At 40.2% G+C, this 22,936-nt stretch overlaps 2 protein-coding genes across 4 annotated transcripts in view; one reads left to right on the top strand and one right to left on the bottom strand.

The window, feature by feature from the left end:
• The window catches only part of Top2b (DNA topoisomerase II beta), a 57,068-nt gene extending 48,056 nt beyond the window's left edge, over positions 1-9,012 (top strand). For 2 of the 3 annotated variants that reach the window (XM_076842940.1, XM_076842946.2), the window contains exons 31-36: positions 1,062-1,263; positions 2,247-2,326; positions 3,510-3,620; positions 6,045-6,170; positions 7,607-7,701; positions 8,525-9,012. In XM_076842940.1, the coding sequence (XP_076699055.1) occupies positions 1,062-1,263; positions 2,247-2,326; positions 3,510-3,620; positions 6,045-6,170; positions 7,607-7,701; positions 8,525-8,692 (782 nt within the window). In that variant the 3' untranslated portion in view covers positions 8,693-9,012. The remainder of the gene's footprint in view (positions 1-1,061; positions 1,264-2,246; positions 2,327-3,509; positions 3,621-6,044; positions 6,171-7,606; positions 7,702-8,524) is intronic. The other variant, XM_076842954.1, reaches the window with a different exon arrangement.
• Positions 9,013-9,059: 47 nt separating this feature from the next.
• Positions 9,060-22,936, bottom strand: part of Rarb (retinoic acid receptor beta) — a 164,789-nt gene continuing 150,912 nt past the window's right edge. Inside the window, exons 6-8 of the mRNA XM_076842965.1 lie at positions 13,786-13,990; positions 12,844-13,002; positions 9,060-10,567 (exon numbers count right to left, since the gene is read on the bottom strand). Coding sequence (XP_076699080.1) covers positions 10,371-10,567; positions 12,844-13,002; positions 13,786-13,990 — 561 coding nt within the window. The 3' untranslated portion in view covers positions 9,060-10,370. The remainder of the gene's footprint in view (positions 10,568-12,843; positions 13,003-13,785; positions 13,991-22,936) is intronic.

Here is a 22,936-nt window from a genome sequence, read left to right as displayed (position 1 = left end):
TAAACTTGAAGTATTCAATTAAAATATGATGTATTTCTTGTTTTATCAATTCTTCTCAAATTTTGTAAGTCCTAATTTATTTAAATGAATGATGCAACATTGTGGTTTTGTAACTCTGGTAGATATATTTTTAATTATATGTCAGGCCTTGAAATTTTGACTTTTCTAATCATTAGGTGATTGAATTTCTTTTCCTAATGTGTGTATATATATATACATTATACATTCATATATATATATGAAAGAACAGAGGTATACATAAGTTACATGAAAATTAATAAAGTGCTTCAAAATGTATTTAGGCTTTTCCAAACATGAAAAATGAAATATAAAATTTCATAGCATACAAATGTTTAAAAATTTTATTCCATAAAACCTAGAAATTATAAAACTAGCTTACATTATACCAATTCTTTCCCCATACTTGGTATCTTTTTGCATTATATCAAACTATTGTTTTATTATCATATTGAGGTTTTATGTTTCCTGTCTTTTTCATTTATCTGAAATTTACTGTCTTTGTTATTTCATGGTAAAATGAACTTTGAAGATAGGTTTTCTCTTAGCCTCTTTAGATTAAAAACTTCTATTTTTTTAAAAGAACTACAAATAATTGTCATTTGTAACCCCAGAAAATGGGAAATAGTAGTAGTAATTTGTACAGTGATTATAGGCGACAAGGCCTTTTGACTACTTTTTGTTTTTGAGTAATATTTAAGTAAAACAAATAGCATCCTAACCAAATAATCCTATCAGTTTGTTTTAATATGCAGCATTGTGTACCCTCCAGAAAAGTGTAAGACAGATTATAACATTTTGAGGCCAAAATTGTTAGTTTTTGTTCTTTTAATGCTTGTCTTTTTCTTCGTGTATTTAAAAATATTTCATGTGGATAAAGCTAGGATTTAAATTAACATTCTTTTGTCTGTTTTTGAGATGGGATCTCACCATGTTGCCCAGGCTGGACTCAAGCCATCCTTCTCCTTTAGTCTCTGGAGAAGCTGGGACTCCAGGTCTGTACCACCATGCCTGACTATAATATTTATTTTTTATTCTTGTAGCTGAAAGACCTAAGTACACATTTGATTTTTCTGAAGAAGAGGATGATGATGCTGATGATGATGATGACAATAATGATTTAGAGGAATTGAAAGTTAAAGCATCTCCCATAACAAATGATGGGGAAGACGAATTTGTTCCTTCAGATGGTTTAGATAAAGATGAATATACATTTTCTCCAGGCAAATCAAAAACTACTCCAGAGTAAGTAATGAAGCAGCTGATGTTTAATAATATGATATAGTTGTTTTAGGCTTTTGCCAAAGCTCTTATAGTGAGTTCCAAGAAATTATGATTCTAGGTAAGATTTTCTTCATGAATTAATCTTGTTAATGTTGTAGCTATTCCATAGCTATTGCTGTAGTTTAGAGGAAGGAATGGCAAATTTTTTTCATAAAGTGCCTAACAGTAAATATTTTAGGCTTTGCAGGCCATATGGATTCTGTCATAGCTATTCATTCCTGCCAGTGTAGTGAGACAAGAGCCATAAACATTATGTAAATAATTAAGTATAGCTATTCCAGTAAAATATTATTTACAAAAATATACAGGAGGCTCATGGTATATTGTTGGATAACTCTTGATTCTGAGAAAAGTTACTAAAATTTTCAAACTGAGAAGTTTATTTCTTCCCTGAATTTGGCCTTGATCTTTTTTTTCCCTTGCTTTTAGTGACTGTCAGTACTAAAATTCAAGATATAAAGTTTGTGAACTATTTGAGGTTTTGTAAAGAATTTTTTTCACTTAAAATAATTGGCCTTGACCAAATTCTGAAATAATAGCCTACCTGTGGCCTAAGATAAGAGATTATTGCCTGCTCTAAGGGGGATTCTGTTTTCTCCTTGGGTCTTTGCTAATAATTTGCTGATGTCAGATTCTGGAATGATTATTTCTATCAATCATAGAATTTTGTTTAATGGTATTTTGAATAACTTTAAACCATTGCTCAGTTCTTATTTTATGTTAAATTATTGATTTATCTTATGTGTCTGCGTATGAACATGGTTTGTGTGCAGGTATGCACACTGGTGAAAAAGGTTTTTTGGTCCTGTCTTTAACAGAAAAAGAGAAAGAAATGAAAGAACAAAAGTTTTACTCTGTGATAATAATCCTGCAATAACTTGTCAGGGTTAAAAGCAGACATTTTAATTATATCATCTTTGTGGTGTTTATTTTCTTTCTAATAGAAAATCTTCACATGACAAAAAAAGTCAGGACTTTGGGAATCTCTTCTCATTTCCTTCCTACTCTCAGAAGTCAGAAGATGGTATGCTCATTTAGACATCTCATTGTTAATTATTATTGCTGTGTTTGGTTGGAGAGAAATCAGTAGATAAATCATTAGGTCAGGATTTAATTTCTGAATAATTTATGAGTAGGGATCTACTTTTTTACATTTTTCTCAGTATATTAAGGTTTATTTACTTTTTCTGAGGTGATTTGCAACTGATTTGGTTGGAATAGGTGTTATGGAACATTTAATATAGATAGACAGATGCTAAACTATTTATGTATAGAGTATTGATATAGTGTTTTAATAATGAGAGAAAAGAAATATAAAAAAATTTTGGAAGATGAAAACTTGATTTTCATGGCATTGTGAAGTTATCAGGGTACCAATATAGATGCAGATTTGTTTTACTACATTCTAGTAGCTAAGAAACTAAAACCTCAGAGGAACAAATTTAAGCAGGGTGTATTTTTTTATTTTTTGTGTTTCTTAATGTGTGACATTTTTACTTACTTGATTCACTGTCTTACATTTTTAAGTACACGTATATTTAAATACACACAGACATTACCTAAATTTGGTACATGTTTTATATGTATAGATAGACGTTCATTTTAACAACATGTCAAAATCATTATGTATAAATATTCACTTAATCCAAATAGCTATTTTAAAATTCCTGCTATGGTTTGAGGGAGGAAATAATTGATTGCCTAATTATACTAATTTGTGTATAAAAATTAACTGAAGGTAAGTCTGCATGCATGCCTTTTAATTAATCTCCAGTGATTTATTGATTTTAAAAATATGGAATCCTACTTCTCTTTTATATTTGAACATTATTACTAATGTTCCTGAAAGGTTAGTGGTATTATTTGTTTAGATACTAAAATAACCAATGGAGTTTTTCATATATCATTTTAAAATAAATCAGCAGAATATATATTTTTAACTGGTCAGTTATATTTTAAATGATTAGTTTTGGGGTACTACTCTATGCATTTCTATATTGTTTCACAGCAGAGTTAATATTTTTGAGGTATAACATTGATATATTTTTTATTTTCAGCTGTTTGTGTATTGTGGATTATATGATCACAAAATAGAAACTTACAAGATCAATTATCTAGCTAAAGAGAAGTCATCAGTTAAAAGAATCAAAGTTTACTCAGAGGTCTTTATAGAATCTCTTTACTAAAAACAGCTTTGAAATTTTTAGATTCAGCTAAATTTGACAGTAATGAAGAAGATACTGCTTCTGTTTTTTCACCATCATTTGGTCTGAAGCAAACAGATAAAGTTCCAAGTAAAACAGTAGCTGCTAAAAAGGGTATGTGCTTTTATTTGATTGTGTTAAACATTGCATAAGCCATGTAGGGATAATTGATGTAAAATGAAATTTAATATAATTTGAACTATTTGTGCTAGGATGTCACTATAATAATGTTAAAGTTTAAATGAGTATAAGGAGAATCTCTCATTTTAGAAAATGGGAGACAACTATTAAAATGTTTACAGGACTACATTTTAAAGCTATTATAATTATCGAATGCATTGATATCTAAAAGTAGTTTTCTGGTAAAGTTCCTTGTTAGATTTTTAAAGTGGATTGAAATCTTCTCTTATTCTAGTAGCCTGATTCTCTTATCTATGTCAATCTTGCCTCTACTCCTTATGTGACAGATTGGTTAGTTCAGTTAGGATCCTCTTTTTCTCTGTGAGTCATGTAATTTTCTTCTTAGCCTTAGATCATTCATGAAACACCACATTGATTTATAAATCTATTTCTAGCACCAAAGTATATACCTTGGTCTTTTTGAAGGAGATCAGTATTGGTCTTTTGTGTTTGGAAGACAATACTGTACTTTGAAAGATAGATTTAACTGAGATGCTGTATAAAACAACAAATAAACAATACAGGCTGTTCCCTAAGGATCTTAAAAATCTACACCATGCCACACCATTATATTTACTTGTGTGTCGAGTGGAGCAGAATAACTATAAAACTCCCTACTTAAACTATGACTATATTAAGGCAGTGGTGACACTGATTGGCTATAAAAGAGTTTCTCTAGCCACACTGGGTTATATACCCATATCCGGTTGCCCTTAGCTCTTCAGTACCCATTGACCAGCATATACATTCTTTGCTGGAGGAATTTCTCTTTACAGTTGTGCTGGCATATTAATACTTTCCTGCCCTCAGCTGTCCTTAGTTGAAGGCAGGAAAGTATTAGTTCAGTGACTGAACTATTACTATGAAAATAATTGACTGAACTATTCTGGCCTGTAAATAGCTTGGTGCCCTTACCTCTCAGGTAAGCGAACTCTGGGATATATGTTTTATACTGGTTCCTCCAAATTCTCCCTCTAGTGTTCTTCCAAAATATAATTCCCATAAAATATTTCAATAAGAAGATACATCATGTCTCACTGAGATTTTCTGTACTAGTCCTAAATTACATGTATTGTTATACAAGTTAAATTCTGTAATCCCAGTTGTTTATGGCAAAAAGGCAACCTGATTATTCAGATAATTAACTATGTTTGTCTGGTAGTGTTGAAAATGCGACTGCACTACAGGTTTGGAAAACTTGCCGAATAAAAACATAATCCTTGTTACCCAGCTTTGTCACATTTTTGTTCCTACTGTAGGGAGCCTCAAGATTCTTGTGTTAGATTTAGTCATTAGGATTCAAAGTGGGGAAAAACCATAGTCTTTGGCTCCTACCACCATAAAGAAGTAGAGTTCCTTGGATGGGGTTATAGCTCAGCAGTAGAGCGCTAGCCTCACACATGTGAGGCACTGGGTTCAATCCTCAGTACCACATAAAAATAAATAAAATAAAGATATTGTGTCCATCTTAAAAAAAAGAAAAAAAGGGAAGTGGAGTTCCTCCTGCTGTTGTCTAGTGAGGGTACCTTATCTCTACCATTTTAGATTAAGACTAGGAATATTTTCCATAGACTCAGCACTGATTTTTAATTTTTAATAAAAAATCTGCAATTAATTTATCTATTTAATACATAGATTTCCAAATTAGATTTTACTACACAAGTAAAAAGTAATGATCAGTTTTTATGAAGAACTATAGATGAAGCTAAAAAATATGCTTTATTTTTAAAACAAAATACAACAAAGTAGAGACCTTTTATCTGTTGTCTATTTATCTAGGATTTTCATGTATTTTTTTTCCCCTTTCTATTCATTATATTTGAGGATTCTATAAAAATGTGCTTTTCTGGGCTTGGGCTGTGAATCAGTGGTAGAGTGCTTGCCTTGAACGTGTGAGGTACTGGGTTTGATCCTCAGCACCAGATAAAAGTAAATACATAAATAAAGATATTGTGTCCATCTATGACTAAAAAAATATTTTTTAAAAATTTGCCCATTCTAACTTATTTTCAAAACTAGAACTTAACATGTAGTTGTATTTGGATTATAATTTGTCAGATGTTAGTTTTTTGTCTTGACTATATTATATTTAAAATTGTTTAATTCATTTTAATGGCCCTTAAAATATCTCAATTGAATTATTTAAAAGCAAATTATGCATTATTAAATAAAAAGCAGGTTGTCGTCTATAAGAAATTGTTTGCCTTTACACTGGCATCAAGCAGAGAGAGACCATGTTATTTAGGGCCACTCCATTTTTTGTCAGGAGTAAGAAATTTCATTGTTTCAGAACTCACTTCAGCTATTTTATTGATCAGTATATTACAATGACCGATGAAATGGATATTTGCTTAATAGGAAAACCATCTTCAGATACAGGCCCTAAGCCCAAGAGAACCCCCAAACAGAAGAAAGTAGTAGAAACTGTGAACTCTGATTCTGATTCAGAATTTGGCATTCCAAAGAAGACTACAGCACCAAAAGGTGAGGCTTATCTTCATATAAACCTTTAACATATGCCATCTAGAAAAGATTGATTTATTTTATTGGCTTTTGAGAGTCTGGATACCTATTTTATTTTAAGCTGCTTTCCTCCTCAATAAGCAGTATGTCTAAGAATCGGTATTGAGTTAGAGCCTAAAGGAAATAAAGCAATTAGTCCCATCACTTTGTTTTACCCATTAAAACACAGAGATTTAACTAGGTTAGTTAAGAATTCCTAAGAATTGTTTAAAGACCTCTGCATCTAACTCACTAAATGTTGTTATGAGAAAGGCAAATTGGGATTTAGCGTTTACGAGTCCTAGATCTAGCCCACTTCAATTATCTAGAAAACAAAATGGCTATACTTGGGGCCACACAAGGAACTAGTGCCAATTCTTCCTGGTACCCTTTCTTTGCCTCCAGAATGGAAAGCCCTTAAAGATATTGGATATATATGTGAGATTGAATATATATGTGAGGCATAACACTCAGAGTAAGTGCTTCAGCCTTTTATAAAACTAAAGAATATTTTCATCAATGTATTTGTTTAAGTATTGGTTGGTAAGGACTATAAAACTACAGGGAAACTAGGGCGTATATAAGTGTAAAAAAAAATCATGGACTGGGACAGGGGAGGTCAATACTTAAGGTATACACAGTTTGAAACCTTCACAAATTTAGAAGTGCTACCTCATTGATTAATGAGATCAACTATGATATCCCAAGATTATTTAGGCTGTCTTTTCTTACCAGTATAGTGTAGATCATAACTATCATGGCATTTAAGATTTTAGAAGTGCAATTTATTTTTCTTTCTTCCTCCAATGATGAAAATAAGAGGTTAGGTAGGTTTAAAAATAATGTTGAATATAGTGAGTGTAGGTTTGACAATAAATATGGATTTGACATGTTATTTTTTATAATTAATAGTGGGGAATTTATTCTAACACTGCTAATCTAAGTGGGATCTACAGTTTTACTTACCTGTGATAAGTTTAATTGAGAATAAGCATCTTGTGTTAATTAAACATGCTATTAGTTTTTTTAGTAATTCATGTTTTATATTTTTAAAAGTATTGTTCCAGAAGAAATTGGAAATTAAAAGAAGTTTTTACCATCATATGTAACTTAAGCACGTTTGAAAGGGATTTCCTTCCCAGGCCCAAGGACCACATACATAAAATGCCAGTATTTTATTATCAGGGGTTTGGTCATTAAAATTTGTCTCCAGGATTTTCCCACTAGTTTAATAAATGTATTTGTGAAATATTTTTTAGTCATACTAACACAACAGAATTAAAAACCAAAGTGTATGTCTTCTTGGAGATTAGATTACAGTGCTGCATCTATTGGACATGCCTAAGAAATGATGTTTTGCATTTGTTTTTATGTTGCATTTACCCTTGGGAGGAAAAAACCTTTTGTATTATTTTAAGGTAAAGGCCGAGGGGCAAAGAAAAGGAAAGCTTCTGGCTCAGAAAATGAAGGTGACTATAACCCTGGCAGGAAAACATCTAAAACAACAAGCAAGGTAATAAAAAATGTTGTTTTAGTGCATAACCATGCATCTTATTTAAGCTGATCTCTAACTGACTTAGTTGACTTATTATTGTCTTGTAATATCTTGAAACCTAGCACCATATCAATAAGGGGCTTGTATACAGTTGAATAATTACAAAGTATAAATTTACATAATTAGCACACTTATCTAAAAACTAGATCTATTAATTAACCTCCTTAGAATCTTCCTTTTCATCCACTGAGCTGCAGTAGTTATATCTTATTTGAAAAATACTCTTTTTAACTTGAAAGATTTGTGGCTAATTTTCTCAATTAACTGACCCTTTTCCAGAAACACTCTTTTAAAGGTAAATGAGTGACATCAGATGTTTCTCCCCACCCTGTTTTCTCTACCTATTAGAACTTAGAAATATAATTGTGTACATTTGTAACTTTGTGATACTTTTTACCTCTTTCATTCAGTTGTCTTCTGTGACTCTTCTATATTTTTATAAACTGTTTTACACACTGTACATCATGTTTTTCTCCCATGTATTCTTATACATACTCAAAAAGGAAGTTTGAACTTTTACTAGTTTGAGCATTATGCGTATTTGTTGGGTAATATATAATATTTATTTTCAGAATAAATATTAAATATAGAAAACTACCAAGGTGGCAAATTTTGTATTGAATCCTTTTATTCCTTCCCAAATGGGTTTTAAGGCTTAGCATTACAATTCTGATTTTCAAAGCACCTTTATTTGTAATACTTTTTAAATGTAAGTGGAGTGGATGTAATAGTTTTTAACACTATTTTCTTTTTTAACTTGGGTTTTAAATCAAAATTCTAGAAACCGAAGAAAACATCTTTTGACCAGGATTCAGATGTGGACATCTTCCCCTCAGACTTTACTTCTGAACCACCTTCTCTGCCACGGACTGGTCGGGCGAGGAAAGAAGTAAAATATTTTGCAGAGTCTGATGAAGAAGAAGATGTTGATTTTGCAATGTTTAATTAAGTGCCCAAAGAGCACAAACATTTTAACAAATACCTTGTGTTGTCTTTTTGTCTTTTCTGTCTCAGACTTTTGTACATCTGGCTTATTTTAATGTGATGATGTAATTGATGGTTTTTTATTATTGTGGTAGGCCTTTTAACATTTTGTTCTTACACATACAGTTTTATGCTCTTTTTTACTCATTGAAATGTCATGTACTGTCTGATTGGCTTGTAGATTGTTATAGAATATCGTGCATTAGCACAGATTTTAATTGTCATGGTTGCAGACTACAGACCTGCTTTTTGAAATGAAATTTAAACATTAAAAATGGAACTGTGTTCTCTGTCTCTTTACTGAAGAATAAAAAATAGTAAAAACTCCCACACACTTTTAAAATAAATATATTTTATTCTTTGCCAGGAGACTCCATGGAAAAAGGTAAACAGTATATGAACATAGAAAGCATTGTTAAACAATCTCAATGTACAAACAGAGTCAGTGAAAGTACATCACAGACTTGCTAATATAAAAAAAAAAAAAATCCACTAGTGCTTAAATGAGAACTAAGAAACTGACACTTGTATCTGTTAACCACTCTACCACAGCTTTCACTCTGCTTCATAGTGATTGAACAAGGTCAAAGGAGGCAGATTCAATGCCCATGCCTTTGGGAGTTAATGTTAGCCCCTTGGCATTTAAAAAAAAAAAAAAAAAAAAAAAACTGGAAAAAAAAAATCCCAATATCAGGCATGAATCAGGAAAGACACTAGTTACATGGTCCAGGTGGTAGACCAGCCTAATTATCCCATGAAATTTTCCTAATGGCTTGTGAAACAGGTAAACAAAAACGTATTAACACTGAAAAGTGTTTTTGCCTTGAAGGCTATCATTACTGTAAAAATGTATTTTTTTTTTGTTTTTATTGTGAATTTGTCATTAAACAAGTAATAAACCACTTTTAAGTTAAAGTGACATTAACAGTTGAACAAATGACATTTGATTAACTGAACTGGCAGTTACACTGATACAGAATTCTCTTCTGCTAGTGCAGTGAATTTGTATACTTTTACTGGGCAACATGAAATAAAAGATGCAATTGAGAGCATCAAAAAGAGCAAGGACAAGCTTCCATACTAACTAAATTAGAATATCTTATCTTGTCATACTGTACAATAGTCCTATTTCCTTACCTTGATGTCTTGATTATCCATGAAGAAAGCAAGACACTGATCTTTTTGAACCTTTCTTAGGTGGACACGTACAGTAGTCTATTTCATAACCTTGGTGTCTTGGTTACTGAGTATGCAAGACAAAAGGAAAGCACCAAACATACAGTTTAGAAAGAACAGAGCCGTACTTCTGTATGTACAAAGTCCTCAGAAACTTAACCAGGGCTAACTCATTTTGACTGGGTCTTTGCCATGCAATCTTGACTGTTCAAAGAGGAAAATAGAAGCTTTTAGTTAGTTTCTGGTTGCATGAAATGGCTGATTTTTAGAATTTGAAAAGTCTGTATTTCTAGGTAAGTTACACAGTGAGGAGTATATATATTGATACATACGAAACTTCTTGGTCCTTCTTGAATTTTAATATATTTTCAGTCCAAAAACTAAGCAGCAGTAAAAATGTTTTTCCTTGCATTTTAAATCCCGGAACTGAAGGTACTGAGGAATGTTTGAAGTAGCTGGGAAATGTCTTATTGCACCAGTGGTGACTGACTGACCCCACTGTTTTCCACTGAGCTGGGTGAAATACTGGGACTGTGCTCTGCTGTGTTCCCACTTGAACTTGGGGTCAAGGGTTCATGTCCTTCAGAATTCTCCAGCATTTCCTGAATAAGAGGTGGCATTGATCCAGGAATTTCCATTTTCAATGTAATTACACGTTCTGCACCTTTTCAAAAGAGATAACAGAAATCTGGTTAAGATAAGGACTCACAGTAGATTAAAAAGGGACCAACTTTTCATCAACTTTAACAAGGGTGTTTCCTCAGACTTAGGAAGGTGTTATAAAATAGATCAGTGGCTTTTATCTTTGTTGAAAATGATGCATCCATTACTGTAGTTCTTAAATATAGACATGAATACATTTGGGAATATCATCCAGCAGAAGTGATGTTAATGTGTTCTGTAGTGTGAAGCCCACTGGGTTCTTTGGGGGTGTGGCTCTGGAGATGTAACCCAAAGGCACTTTACCACTGAGCTACATCCCCAGTCTTATTTTAAATTTTGAGATAGTTGCTTGGATCCTCAATAAGTTGCTGAGGCTGGCCTTGAACTTGCTCACAGCTTCCCATGCTGCTGGGATTACAGGCATGTGCCACCATGCTTATCTGCAGACTAGGTTCTTAACGAGCTCACGGTCACAGTGGGCTGACAGAAAGCCTGAGTTTATGGCCACAGTAGCTGATACTATTGCTCCTCTTGAAAACAGAATATTGTGCAGGCAATACCTCCCAGAGGCTATCCTAATTTTACAACAGTAAACCATGTTTGGTTTACAGAAAAGCAGCAGAGATGTGGTGACACGTTTACTTTGATAGTTCCAATGCTTCAGTCAGTTTCAGGAGAAAGCAAAATTCACAAAGATACGTTCCCAATAAAAGATGAGACTATCTTAAAAATGAGACAGTTGAAAGATGCCAACTATCCACAACTGGAGAAATTGACTTGAGTAATCAATGTGTGGTGGTTTTCAATAACTTAATCTAGGATTGTAATACCCATCCAAAAGCCGATAGCCACGAGTGGGTAGTTAAACAAATCCATTAAATAAAATAAGATTAGAAAAACAGTGCCTCAGTGGAATTAGTTACATTTTGATGCTTGAGAACCATAATAACCACACTATTAGTGTGCATTGTGGAGTATTTCCATAATCACAATAAATTTCTATTATGTCTCACTGGCCTGCCTATCTCTAGAAAATGATAGTTTAACACTCTCATTTAAAGAAATAGGATATATTCATAATTCCATTTTTCAAGCACTGGAATCTGTCTTTTGCTTCTTAATCCCATGTTAGGGATGAACTTAGAATCTCTCATTGCAGAAATCTCTTAGGAGCTTGAGAATTGAACCAAGCCAATTCACTGTGGTTTTAAGCACTCTGACATGCAGGGTTTGTTCCTTGGCTTGGCAAGGTCTCCAGGTATAGAGGATGCAAAAGGGAAAAAAGCCTGACAAACCATAGCACAACTGGTAGGAGGTATAGTTGCCGAGTGACCACTTTATATAGAAAAACCCTACTCTTAACAATTGTGATATGGCTCTAGGTACTTCTAGAATTGCTCCAGGAGCTGCAAAAATTGAAAATGACTAAAGAATATAGCCTTTAGGAAGGCAAGAATTCCTTTGCTTAGAAGTGTGCAAAGTATATCTGCCTATGCACAGGAGAGCTATGGGTACAACGATGAAGAAACATAGAAAACGCTTAACCAGTAACAATTTCCCTAAGTTCTGTTCAATTATCTTGGGGTTCAGATATTCAGGGAAATGGATATCAAGTTTATATAAAAACCAGACATGAAAGTTGGAGTGAAAGGTATAAAACCAGAAAATTAAAAAGGCTGTTATATGGTACAGTCTCTTGAAAACAACGTTTTTCTATTTAGTCATGCAAATTTTAAAACTCTCAATGATCTATTAAGATCACTGGGAACTGGTATGTGCTTTTTTTCTTCTACTCTTAATTCTATGCTAGATATTAACACGTCTCACTGAAGAAACTTCTTAGAAGGAGCTTATGAATTGAGTAGGTTAAGATTTGATGGTGTGTGTGTGTGTGTGTGTGTGTGTGTGTGTGTATGTGTGTGTGAGAGAGAGAGAGGGAGGGAGAAAGAGAGAAAAGGAACTTAATTCTTTTTGATTTCAATGAGAGATAAGTTCTAAAACTTTTTAAAAAGTGGCTACTAGAGGCTGGGGTTGTGGCTCAGTGGTACAGCATTTGTCTAGTATGGGTGAGGCACTGGGTTCAATCCTCAGCACCACATGAAAATAAATAAATAAAAATAAAAGTATTATATCCACCTACAACTAAAAACAAATAATAATAAATTTTAAAAAATGGCTACTAAACATCCTGAATTAAAACATGGGTTTCAAGAAACAATGCCACCTGGTAAGCCCTCAGTTCCACTTGGTGACTCCAGTACAGCATGGAAGGCATACCTTTAGCACTGATGCTACGGAGATCTGTGATTTTCATTAAGATCTTTGGAAACATGTGAGGCTTGCTGGGTCGTCTTTTTCTGATGTAAATTTTTAGTGCTTCCAGCAATGGTTCTTGTAGTTTATCTACTTTTGTTGGTTCCTCAAGGTCCTGGCGGTCTAGATACCAGGAAAAGAGTATTAAACAATATCAGGAATGGAAAGGGTTATATATTTTGCAGTCTAGAGGATTCCCCTCTTCCTGGATTCCGGTTCCCACTGTATTAGGACTTAATTAATTTGGTGATTCAATCACATTTATTTGAATACATAGGCATCTGCTTTAAAAAGTGATTCTTAAAAATTGTCCCACTCTGTCAGAAGCACATTGGATGCCTTGGTTGCTTTCGTCCCAGGGAAAGAATTACTTTTCATGACCAGGAGATGTCACTACTGAACTGAACCTTGAGCCTTATGGTTAGAAAAGCAAGGTAAATCTGCCCCTTAATTAAAGCCATTACTTTCTAACAACTTGAGATTAAGCCTCCTGAGCCAGCAGGGGTCACTACAAAGAAGAATGCCATATTTTTTTGAGTCCTCCAAGGATGGAGGAGCCCAAGCAATCACTTGTATTCCCAGCCACTATATTAACAAACAGAACATGCAAGTCCCTTGGGTCATCATTAAAATGTCCCTAAGTCATCTATTTTACAATCATCGTAGATCTTCCCTTTAAAAAGTACTGTGGCAATTGAAGAAATAGCCTTTTGGCATTTCTCTCAAAGCAGAAGGATCCCAAACACCGTTATGTAATTTATCACAACGTGGAACAAATACCACAAACCCAAGCATGAATGCTTGATTCACAGGCTGTTCCCCATGCAAAATGGGGTTGAGGGATTTCCCATAAATCATAAGTTATTATTCATGGAATCTCATGAGCATTTTCTAGGTAATTGGTACCTCCACAGATTAAGCAGATGGCACTGAGAAGGCCTGTTTCTGTGTCATCCATTTCCAAAGGCAGGAGCTGGTTGGCAAAGGTGAACACAAGATCAGTCAGAGGACCAAATCCAGCATTGTGCATCTGAGTTCGATTTAGGGTAAGGCCATCTGAAAAAGTCATGGTGTCTTGTTCTGGGGTATACCTGGTGCAAATTCTAAGAATCTGGAAGAAAAAAACATATATTTGATGGATTATCTATGCCAGTCTATCCTGAGATCATCAATCAGATGTAAGCTGGAAAGAAGTAAAGATTTCCAGGAGCTAAAGTATCACATGGGGTAGTCTGCTTCACTTGGTAAGTGTCTTCTCCAGCTCTTTTCATTAAATAACTACAAAAGTTTACAAAAGAAAAAGGGCTATTTAGGGAATGGTAAATAAAATACAAGAAATTGAAAAATAACTTTATATTGAAAGTAATTCTTTAATTCAAATAAACATTTGAACTGCTACTGTGCGCCACATCCTGTGCAACTTATCTCTCAGGCACTGGGCCAGGTGCTAGGGATAAGATGAATAATACTCTATTTTAAAGAGCTTAATTTATAACAAAAGTAAATACTAACTACCATCTATTAAATGCCAAGTGTTGGACATACCCTATACTCACTCTCTCAAACTTCTTGGTAAGGTATTATTCTTATTTGACAGATGAGGGATAAAGACTCAGATAAGCTATGCCTGACGTCATGGTGAGAACCTGGGACTGAGTCTGACTTGAACCAAGTTAGGCCCTGTCTTCTATGATACCTCTGCTCACACAGACACAGGAGTAGAACCAGCAAGGCATGAGGGAGCTCAGAAGGAAAGCTTAGGTGTAGCCAGGAGGGAATCAAAGGCAGATCCAGGAAGAAGTGGCATTTCAACCCCGCCCTGACACCCGGGCAGGATTTCTATGGGCAAGAAGCCTGGGTCACTGCAGTCTCTTGATCCCATGAGATGTCTCCTTGGTAGGAAGCCTGCCGTTTTTACAGCTCACTGCACTGTGCCCCTCGGCCTCACTGGGAACGTGATCGACTTAAACACCTTGTTCTAGGGACAGTCTGTTGTCAGGTCCCTCTGCCCTCAGTCCTGCCAAATAGCTCTGTGCACTCCAGAGCACTCACCCACCTAGAACTATACTGTTCTTGACCAACAAGGGTGAAAGTCTTCTGCAGAACAAGTTTCCATACTTTACTTTTCCCTCTGGGAAAGTCCCAGAGTTGCTAGAAGCAGAGAGGGAGAGAGAGAGAGAGAGAGAGAGAGAGAGAGAGAGAGAGAGAGAGAGAGAGAGAGAGAGGGAGAGAGAGGAGAGAGAGAGATGTTAAATGCACTCTGGACAGAGGTGACTATCTCAGAAGGTTGAGGGAACCGAGTTTTTCCAGATGCTTACTCAGTTTGGGGGTGACCTTCATGAATGTCTACTTTTGTGTCAACCTGGAGGAGTACAGACGTGATCTGAAAGGCCAGCATTCTTGCAGTCCCATGGCCACGTGCAGAGCAAGTGACCCTCTGAGGAAGACACCTACAAGGGAACTGCTCGGAGGAAAAGTGCGCCCCCCCACCCCCGCCCTGCCCATAGTCCTACCAGCGTTCCTAAAACAAAAATTTGTGTCACATCTTTCATCTTGTCAGGGAACTGCTGGGCTTGGAGGAAGGACGCTTCCATGGGCAAGGTCATCTCGAGAGGCAAGGTGATCCAGCAAGAGCCTCCCACCCTCTGGACCACAGTAACCAGGGGGCAGGGCTGTTGCTCTAGACAGCACAGAGGCTCCTGTGCTGGCTCTGGCTATCTCCAAGACAGTGACTCAGGAGCTGCCACCCTCCCACACACAGGACTCCAGTGTGGACCTGGAAGGAGGCACCAGGACTCCCCGTGGAGGGACTTGGCTCTGCCGCCAACAACAACAAAACTAGTGTCTTCCTGGTTAGAATCCCGAGAAGAGCCATTAACACTTCTCACCCCCAACACCTAGGAGCTAAAGTTTCATTCATCTTCTACCCTGTACCGGGCCTGTGCTGAGTAAAGCAACTGCATGTGCTACCTCTCCTATCAACCCATGAGTGAAGAAACACCCTCACCCCATATGACAGACAAGGGAACCAAGCCGAAGGACTTATCCTAGGTCTCCTAACTATTTGGAGACATGAATTGATTGAGGCTGTTTCCAGAGTCTGTTCTCTTACTCATTGCTCAAAGTTGCCTCCTCTCTTTATGCCAGTATCCAAACTCAGACACCTCTCTACGGTTAACTGACCCCTGGCCTAGTGTTGACTGGATGTCAGCCTCATTTGTCCCACTGGCTGCTGGCTCTATGCAGCATGCAATCTGCACAGCTATTCCGTGCCCCACCTGGTGTCCAGGAGTGCAGAGCCTGTGGCCTGGAAACAGAAACTTCACCTGACAGGGGAGAGGAACAGTGGGGGTCAGACCCTGTTCTCAACACTTCCTAATGTCCCTGTTGTATGACCACGTGGCACAGTGAACTGGAAAGTACCCCACTGTGAGATCATGAATGTGAGTGATTTATCATAATATCACAGCGAGCTCTCGTCTCACTGGACGGGCGGTCATTTTCCCGTCAGATATTTGTCCAAGGATCTCTTTGAGAACAGTCCCATCATCTCCTCTAGGTGCCTGACTGACTGATGTGTCTCGCCTCATCTTGGTAGCTAAGGGGGTACCAAGCCATTCCCCATCTGAATAGCAAGGAACCCCAGACATCAAGGGGCACACACATTCCCTGAATGCCCAGGACATAAAGCATGGTACCCAGGACCACACGAGCAATGGTAGGATGCCTCAAGTTCCTTCAGCTCCTGGGAGAAACCTGAGGAAGCACTGGCTCCCGAGGGAGCTATCACGTGACCAAGTCAGTACACTCAATACCCATAGGTTCAAAACCTCCAGACACGTTTACAGTCCGGAATCACATGAATAAATAACTCTTTGCACCTTTAACATGCTGCTGAGATGGGCATGCATGGGATCTGTCCCCCAGAAGAATGAAGGAACCCAGGAATTTTCTGGAAACGGAACAACGAGACTTAGGTATTGGAAAGTTGTCAACAGCTCGCTTGAAATTCAATTGCAAACTGCAGCACCACAAACTCCCTATTTGGAGGGATTTTCCTTCCCCCAAAGCTGGACCGTGTCTGGATTCTGATGAAGCATTTAAACTATGTTCTTTCTCCCAGGAAAGTGCAAAACCAAGCATAAAGGGTGCATCCAGAGACGGACGCACGTGGCCTGAGAAGAGAGGGTTGGTTCAACGTCATCTTTTATCCAAGGGGCCTTCTTTCCCTGGCTCTGCCCTGAAACAGGCCGGGCCCAGTGTGCAGCATCCTCCTAACAGCTACTGGCTGCTGCTGCCTTCAGAGAGAAACGAAGCAGTTTCATTCTGTCACACTGAAATCAAATGCCAGAGGCAACCACCAAGCTCTTCTCCCGGATGAAAACATGCTTTGTTTGAAAGGAGGGTATCTCCTCTGGAAAGACCAGCAAGCAGGCCCCACCAGAGGGGTAAAAATAGCCTGGGCCAGGCTGACGCACCAAAGGAGAATCCCGTGGGACAGCACAAAGCTCCTGTTGACGGTCCAGGCCGGTCCACTCTGAGGCACAAGAACCCTTTCTTCCTGCCTTCACCTAAGACAACCGTGTGCCTTTCCACCACTTTGAACAAGCACGTGCCTGCTGCGGGCCTCCTTGGAGCAGCCTGATTGACTGTCTTGCAAAAATGTATGTAGGAACCCAGAGGCAGAGCCAGAGACTCGTCCACCAACCAGCCAGGGCCTCTCCTCTGGTGAGTGCCTTGAAGGACTCCTTCGTTTCCACCCCTGCTAGAGAATACTATGAGGTCAGTCCACAGCGGCCAGCACACGCCGTTCAAGGTGTGCATCAGTAGAGCAACTGTTCCTTGCTAAAAACAGGCCTAATGGCTTCCCGTTGGTCATCTTGAGATGCTGCCAGGTACACTGTTCTGTTTTCCATGATTTTCCCTTGATCTTCACGTGCCTGATCCTGCTTACGAGAGCTCAGCTTAAAGTTCAGCTTCTCAGAAAATACAGTTGGGTGTGTTTCCTAAAACCCATTTTTCTGTGGCTGCAGATTGTCAAGTCCCCCTCAATCTTCAGATGACTGGGACCCTCGCTGGCTCTTCGACTGCAACTTTATGCAAGATGCTGAGCCAGGACAATCCCACTAAGTGAGCACCAGACTCCTGACCCACAGTGACCTGTGAGATGACAATGCTCATTGTTTAAGCTGATGAGTCTAGTGGTTATATATTATGTGGCAATAGATGTCTTCTTATAGCTCAGTTTATCCTGCTCTTGAACTAAAGACAAATCAAACTATACCATATATTCTCTATGTGTCTGACTTTTGTTCACTCAATATGATGTAAGAGTCCCCCATGTTTGGTGTATGCAGCAGCAGATCATTTTTCCTTGCTGTATAGTATTCTACAGCATGACCCACCATCCAGTTTTATTTTCTTTATAATATTTTGTCACTTTCTGGGTTTATTGGCCTATCTCCCTTCTAGAATATAAGCTCTGATAATGAGACTGCTCTCAATCCATCTTGCTTTCTGCAGTGTCATTAACATCTAGGACAGTATCTTCTACACTGCAGGTGGTTAATAAATACCTGTTAAACAAATGGACAGGATTCCCTCAGCAGACCCTCTTTTGCTTCATAAGCCTCTAAGGGGGTGGGGCATTCAGAAATTGCTCAGCTTTTCATCAAAGGAGAAAGTACAAATTGCTCAACCTCTTTGTCTCTAGGCTGATTGTATTTGAAAGTTCTGGGAAGATACTGATCTGATTTGACTACCTGTCCCCAAGTGCTTGTGAGAGAGTTTCAGCAAGATAATAACAACAATGACACATATAGGGCACACAGAATGTTCTCCCAGTGGACCTGCCTCCGGCCTGTCCTCTCCGAGAAGGAAACCTACGTGCTGGATTGCACTGTACCCGCTTTCCAGACCAGCACTCTAGCTGGCCACTTTTTAAAAAGAGAAACAGGTGAAGTTATTTCAGTAATGTACTTTGGACATAGTATGTCCAAAATTGTTTCAAAATGGCATCAATAAGAAAATGGTTACATTTCTGAAGACTAAGTTGCAATTGCAACTTCAGCCACAGGGCAAGGTCTTCTCTGGCTACAGGTGACATGTGGCTACTGAAGAGGGCAGCGCAGCTTCCAAGGCTGCCCAGTACTTCACAGTTCACAAGGCAATGGGGCTTCCTGGATACTGATGGAGATGACGATGACGGTTTGCTTAAAGAGGCACTTGATGTGAGCCAGGAATTAGTTTACTCTCCCAACAACCTAACTGGGGAGGAGCTACCATCATACCCATTTCCCTGATGAGTAACGGAGGCCCATAAAGATCAATTAGTTTCTATGTGGCAGAGCTAAGATTTGAACCCAGGGAGTCTGGCTGTGGTGCCTGCTCCTTGTTCACTGACTTCCTCACCGTGGCTGACCAGGGCACAGGTCCAAACTCATGGGCAGGTAAACTGAGGCTCAGAGAGACACAAAACCTCCTCCTGCTGACATATGTGACCTGACACAATGCTGAAGCCTGAACTCAGGCTGCGGGTGAACTCAGGCTGTGGGGCTCCAAGACGAGAGTTTGCTTCTCTGCAGCCTGGACTGGTCTCTACTGAGTCCCTGGGAAGGGGACGCAAGGTCTGCATGGGAACGACCCTCCGTGGCTGCCACACGGTCTCCAGGACCTCAGGACTCACAAATCATGTTTTGAAGTGATGCAGGCAGCCCTTTCTGCGTCACCAGAAGCCAGGTGCCGCCGTGACTGGCATGGGAAAGTTTTCCTTGGGGGAAGGGAGGGCAGAGGGCAGCAGGAACCAGGGAAAACCGAGTGCCCCATAGGGCAGGACCTCCCCCAGCCTTGCACAGTGCGGTGCTCAGACAGCCGCACAAAGGCTGCGATTCGGAATTTCACCCCCAACTTGACTCAACCGCTTACTCAACCCAGATCATCACCAAAGGCCTTTTCCTGCTTCAGCAACCAACCCCCACCTGGTGGCTGTCCTCCCTGCGCCCATGGCCCCATGCAGAAGGCACAGCCAGCCCAATGCCAAGTGCACCCTGTCTTCAGGCAGGGTAGTGACGGTGCCCAGCAGTGAGGGGCTGCGGATCAAGTATGCACAGGGAAGACTTTTCTGGACTTTTCAGGCGGCGGTGGGGAGCTGGCCACGAAAAGGGATGGAAAGAGTTGAATGTGGTCCCCAGTTGGCCCAGGAAGGAGGGACATTGTGCCTCCGCTCCTGAGCAGCCAGGTGGGTGACCTGAACACCCTGACTTGCGAGTGAAGAACCCCATGTCCCCATGGGGTTGAATTTCAATGTCAAAAGCAGAGTTACTTTTTGAAACTCACTCTCCCCCAAAGACTTTTTAACAAATCATCTTCTCATCAGGGAGTTGCTCCATGTCTCCTCTTCGTGAAGGTGATCTGGCCTCCTGCTATGGTTCGGATGTGAGGTGCCCCCCCCCAAAAGCTCACGTGTGTGTGACAACGCGGAAGGTTTAGGGGAGAGATGGATGCCTGGGCTGTGGAGCCTGAACCCGGTCAGTGAATTGATCCCCTGATGGGATTGACTGGGTGGTGGCTGAGGGTGGGTAGGTAGGGTGTGGCTGAAGGACGGCCACTGGGATCCAGCCTTGGGGTATAGATTTTGCATCTGGCAAGTGGATTCTTTCTCTGCTTTCTGATCACTTATGAGCCACGTCCCCGGGCCACACTCTCCCAGGATGGTGTCCTGCCTCTCACCTCAGCCTTGAGGAATGGAATCTGCTGTCTCTGGATCATGACTTCTAAAACCTTCAGCCCCCCAAATAACTCTTCCTCCTCCAGAATTGTTCTGGCTGGATCTTTTTTCAGAGGCTGAAAACCCCCTCATGGAACCCTACAGGTCTTTGGTTCCCCCCTGGGTGTGTGGGGGGGTGTCTCAGGGTCCTCGTTTGTAAAATGTGGATAACAACAGGACCTGTGAGGATGTACTGAAGCTCAGCAATTGTAGTGTGTAAGGGGACTGAGGCTGACACGGCACCGAACACTGTACCGAACCACAGGAACCACATTTCACTTTCTCCAGACCCTAAAAGGAAGCTTACTATCACCCTTCATTTTAACTATGAGGAAGCTGAACGTCAGACAGGGGTAGTAATTTACCCAAGGTCACACAGCTGGTAGGAAGCGAAGCCAGAGTTTGAACCCAGGTACGCTGGTTTCAGAGACCACACCTGTAGCCCCTCTCCACAGCTAGGGCAAGCCAAAGAGGAGCAGGATGAATGGGCAGCCATGTTTGTAGACGGAGTAGGGGTGGGGCAGGGGACATAAGTACTGTGGTAAAACTGGGGACAGGACCAGGCCAAGCGGAAGGACAGGGCCTCATCTCTTCTCTCCACCATCACGTTCCCAGGGACTGGCCCACGGTAAGTGCTCAGCAAACCTGGGTGAGGATCATTTCTTCAACTCATACGCACTCAGCAGCTTCTGACGATACGGAATGGACATCCACACCACGGTCAGAGCCTGGCATGGCTCCCTCAACACCCAGGGGTTTTTATGGCCCTGAGAATGGAAATGCACATGCCTTCCTGAGCTCAGCTCCTCCTGCTTCTATATTCCTGGCAACAGGTAAGATACCATCTAATCTATTGATGTGCTTCTTAGCCATCCCTCGCCAGCTGCCCCCCCCACCCCCCGCCAGAGAAGCCCAAGAGTAGGAGAAAGGGAAAGTAGTGAGAGAGGGAGGAGGAGGAGAAAGTGAAGAAGATGCAGGAGCTGGCACGGTGGCACACACCTATCACCCCAGCAGCTCGGGAGGCTGAGGCAGGAGGATGGAGAGTTCAAAGCCAGCCTCAGCAAAGGTGAGGCGCTAAGCAACTCAGTGAGACCCTGTCTCTAAATAAAATACAAAATAGGGCTGGGGATGGGGCTCAGTGGTTGAGTGCCCCTGAGTTCAATCCCTGGAAACCCCCCCCCAAAAAAAAGATGCAGGAGAACAAGCAAGAAGGAGACAGGACAGCAGAGCTCAGGCGAGGGGCTGCCCGGGGAGCTGTCCCTTGCTGGTCGTGAGCAGGGGCCAGGGACGCCTCAAGTCTTGGGTGAGGAAAGAGTACAAGTCCACCCACAGGATGGGGCTGGGGCTGGGGCTGAGTGGCAGGACGCTTGCTCAGCCTGTGTGAGGCCCTGGGTCCTATTCTCAGCACCACATAGGAATAAAATAAAGGTCCACCGACAACTGAAAAAAATATCAGGAAAAAAGTCTGCCCACAGTTCTTATGAAGAGCTTGCCCACCAAAACACAGACATTTTGGCTGCTTGGTGTCCGCGTGAGGAGATCATGAAATTCAAAGCCAGGCCTGAGCGCCCCCCTATCCCAGCCCTGTGTGCGGGCAGCCTCGCCCTGGGCTCCACGCTGAAGGGTCCCTGCCAAGCAGAGGCCGGGAAGGAGGTCCCTGAGGAGGTGGCGAGGCAGGGTCGCGGGCAGGTGAAGCTTTGCTTTGCCCTTCTTCCTGGGTCACGGGGTCTCCTCCTCCGGGATCATAAATCCTCTCTGCCCCAGAGACCCGCTGCAGGAGCCGCAGCTGACGGCGCCTTCTGACCAACCCTGCTCATCATGCCATCAGAGACAAGTGGCCCTGCCTTGTTGGGAAGCCACACACAATACAAGGGGATGGTTGGCTCTGAATGGGTGGCACTCGGGCCTGGTGACCCTTGGGACAACCTTGACTTTCTAGGGATTGACAACAACCTCAGCCTGTCGGTCCACCTGACTGTGTCCATACATCAATGGCCTAGATGATAGTCTCATCCAAAAGATGCTCCTTAGCAGGGCACGGTGGCGCACACCTGTAATCCCAGTGGCTCGGGAGGCTGAGGCAGGAGGATCACGAGTTCAAAGCCAGCCTCAGCAAAAGCGAGATGCTAAGCAACTCAGTGAGACCCTGTCTCTAAATAAAATACAAAATAGGGCTGGGGATATGGCTCAGCGGCCGAGTGTCCCAGTACCAAAAAAAAAAAAAAAAAAAAAAGATGCTCTTCTCTAGAATCTTGTGATTAATTTCCTTTGCTACAAATTCTTAGAAATGAG

This window comes from Callospermophilus lateralis, chromosome 1 (assembly GCF_048772815.1).
Source record: "Callospermophilus lateralis isolate mCalLat2 chromosome 1, mCalLat2.hap1, whole genome shotgun sequence".
In the NCBI taxonomy this organism is placed as follows: Eukaryota; Metazoa; Chordata; class Mammalia; order Rodentia; family Sciuridae; genus Callospermophilus; species Callospermophilus lateralis.
The sequence above is the reverse complement of the archived record's forward strand: the minus strand, read 5'-3'. Positions and strand labels throughout refer to the sequence as shown.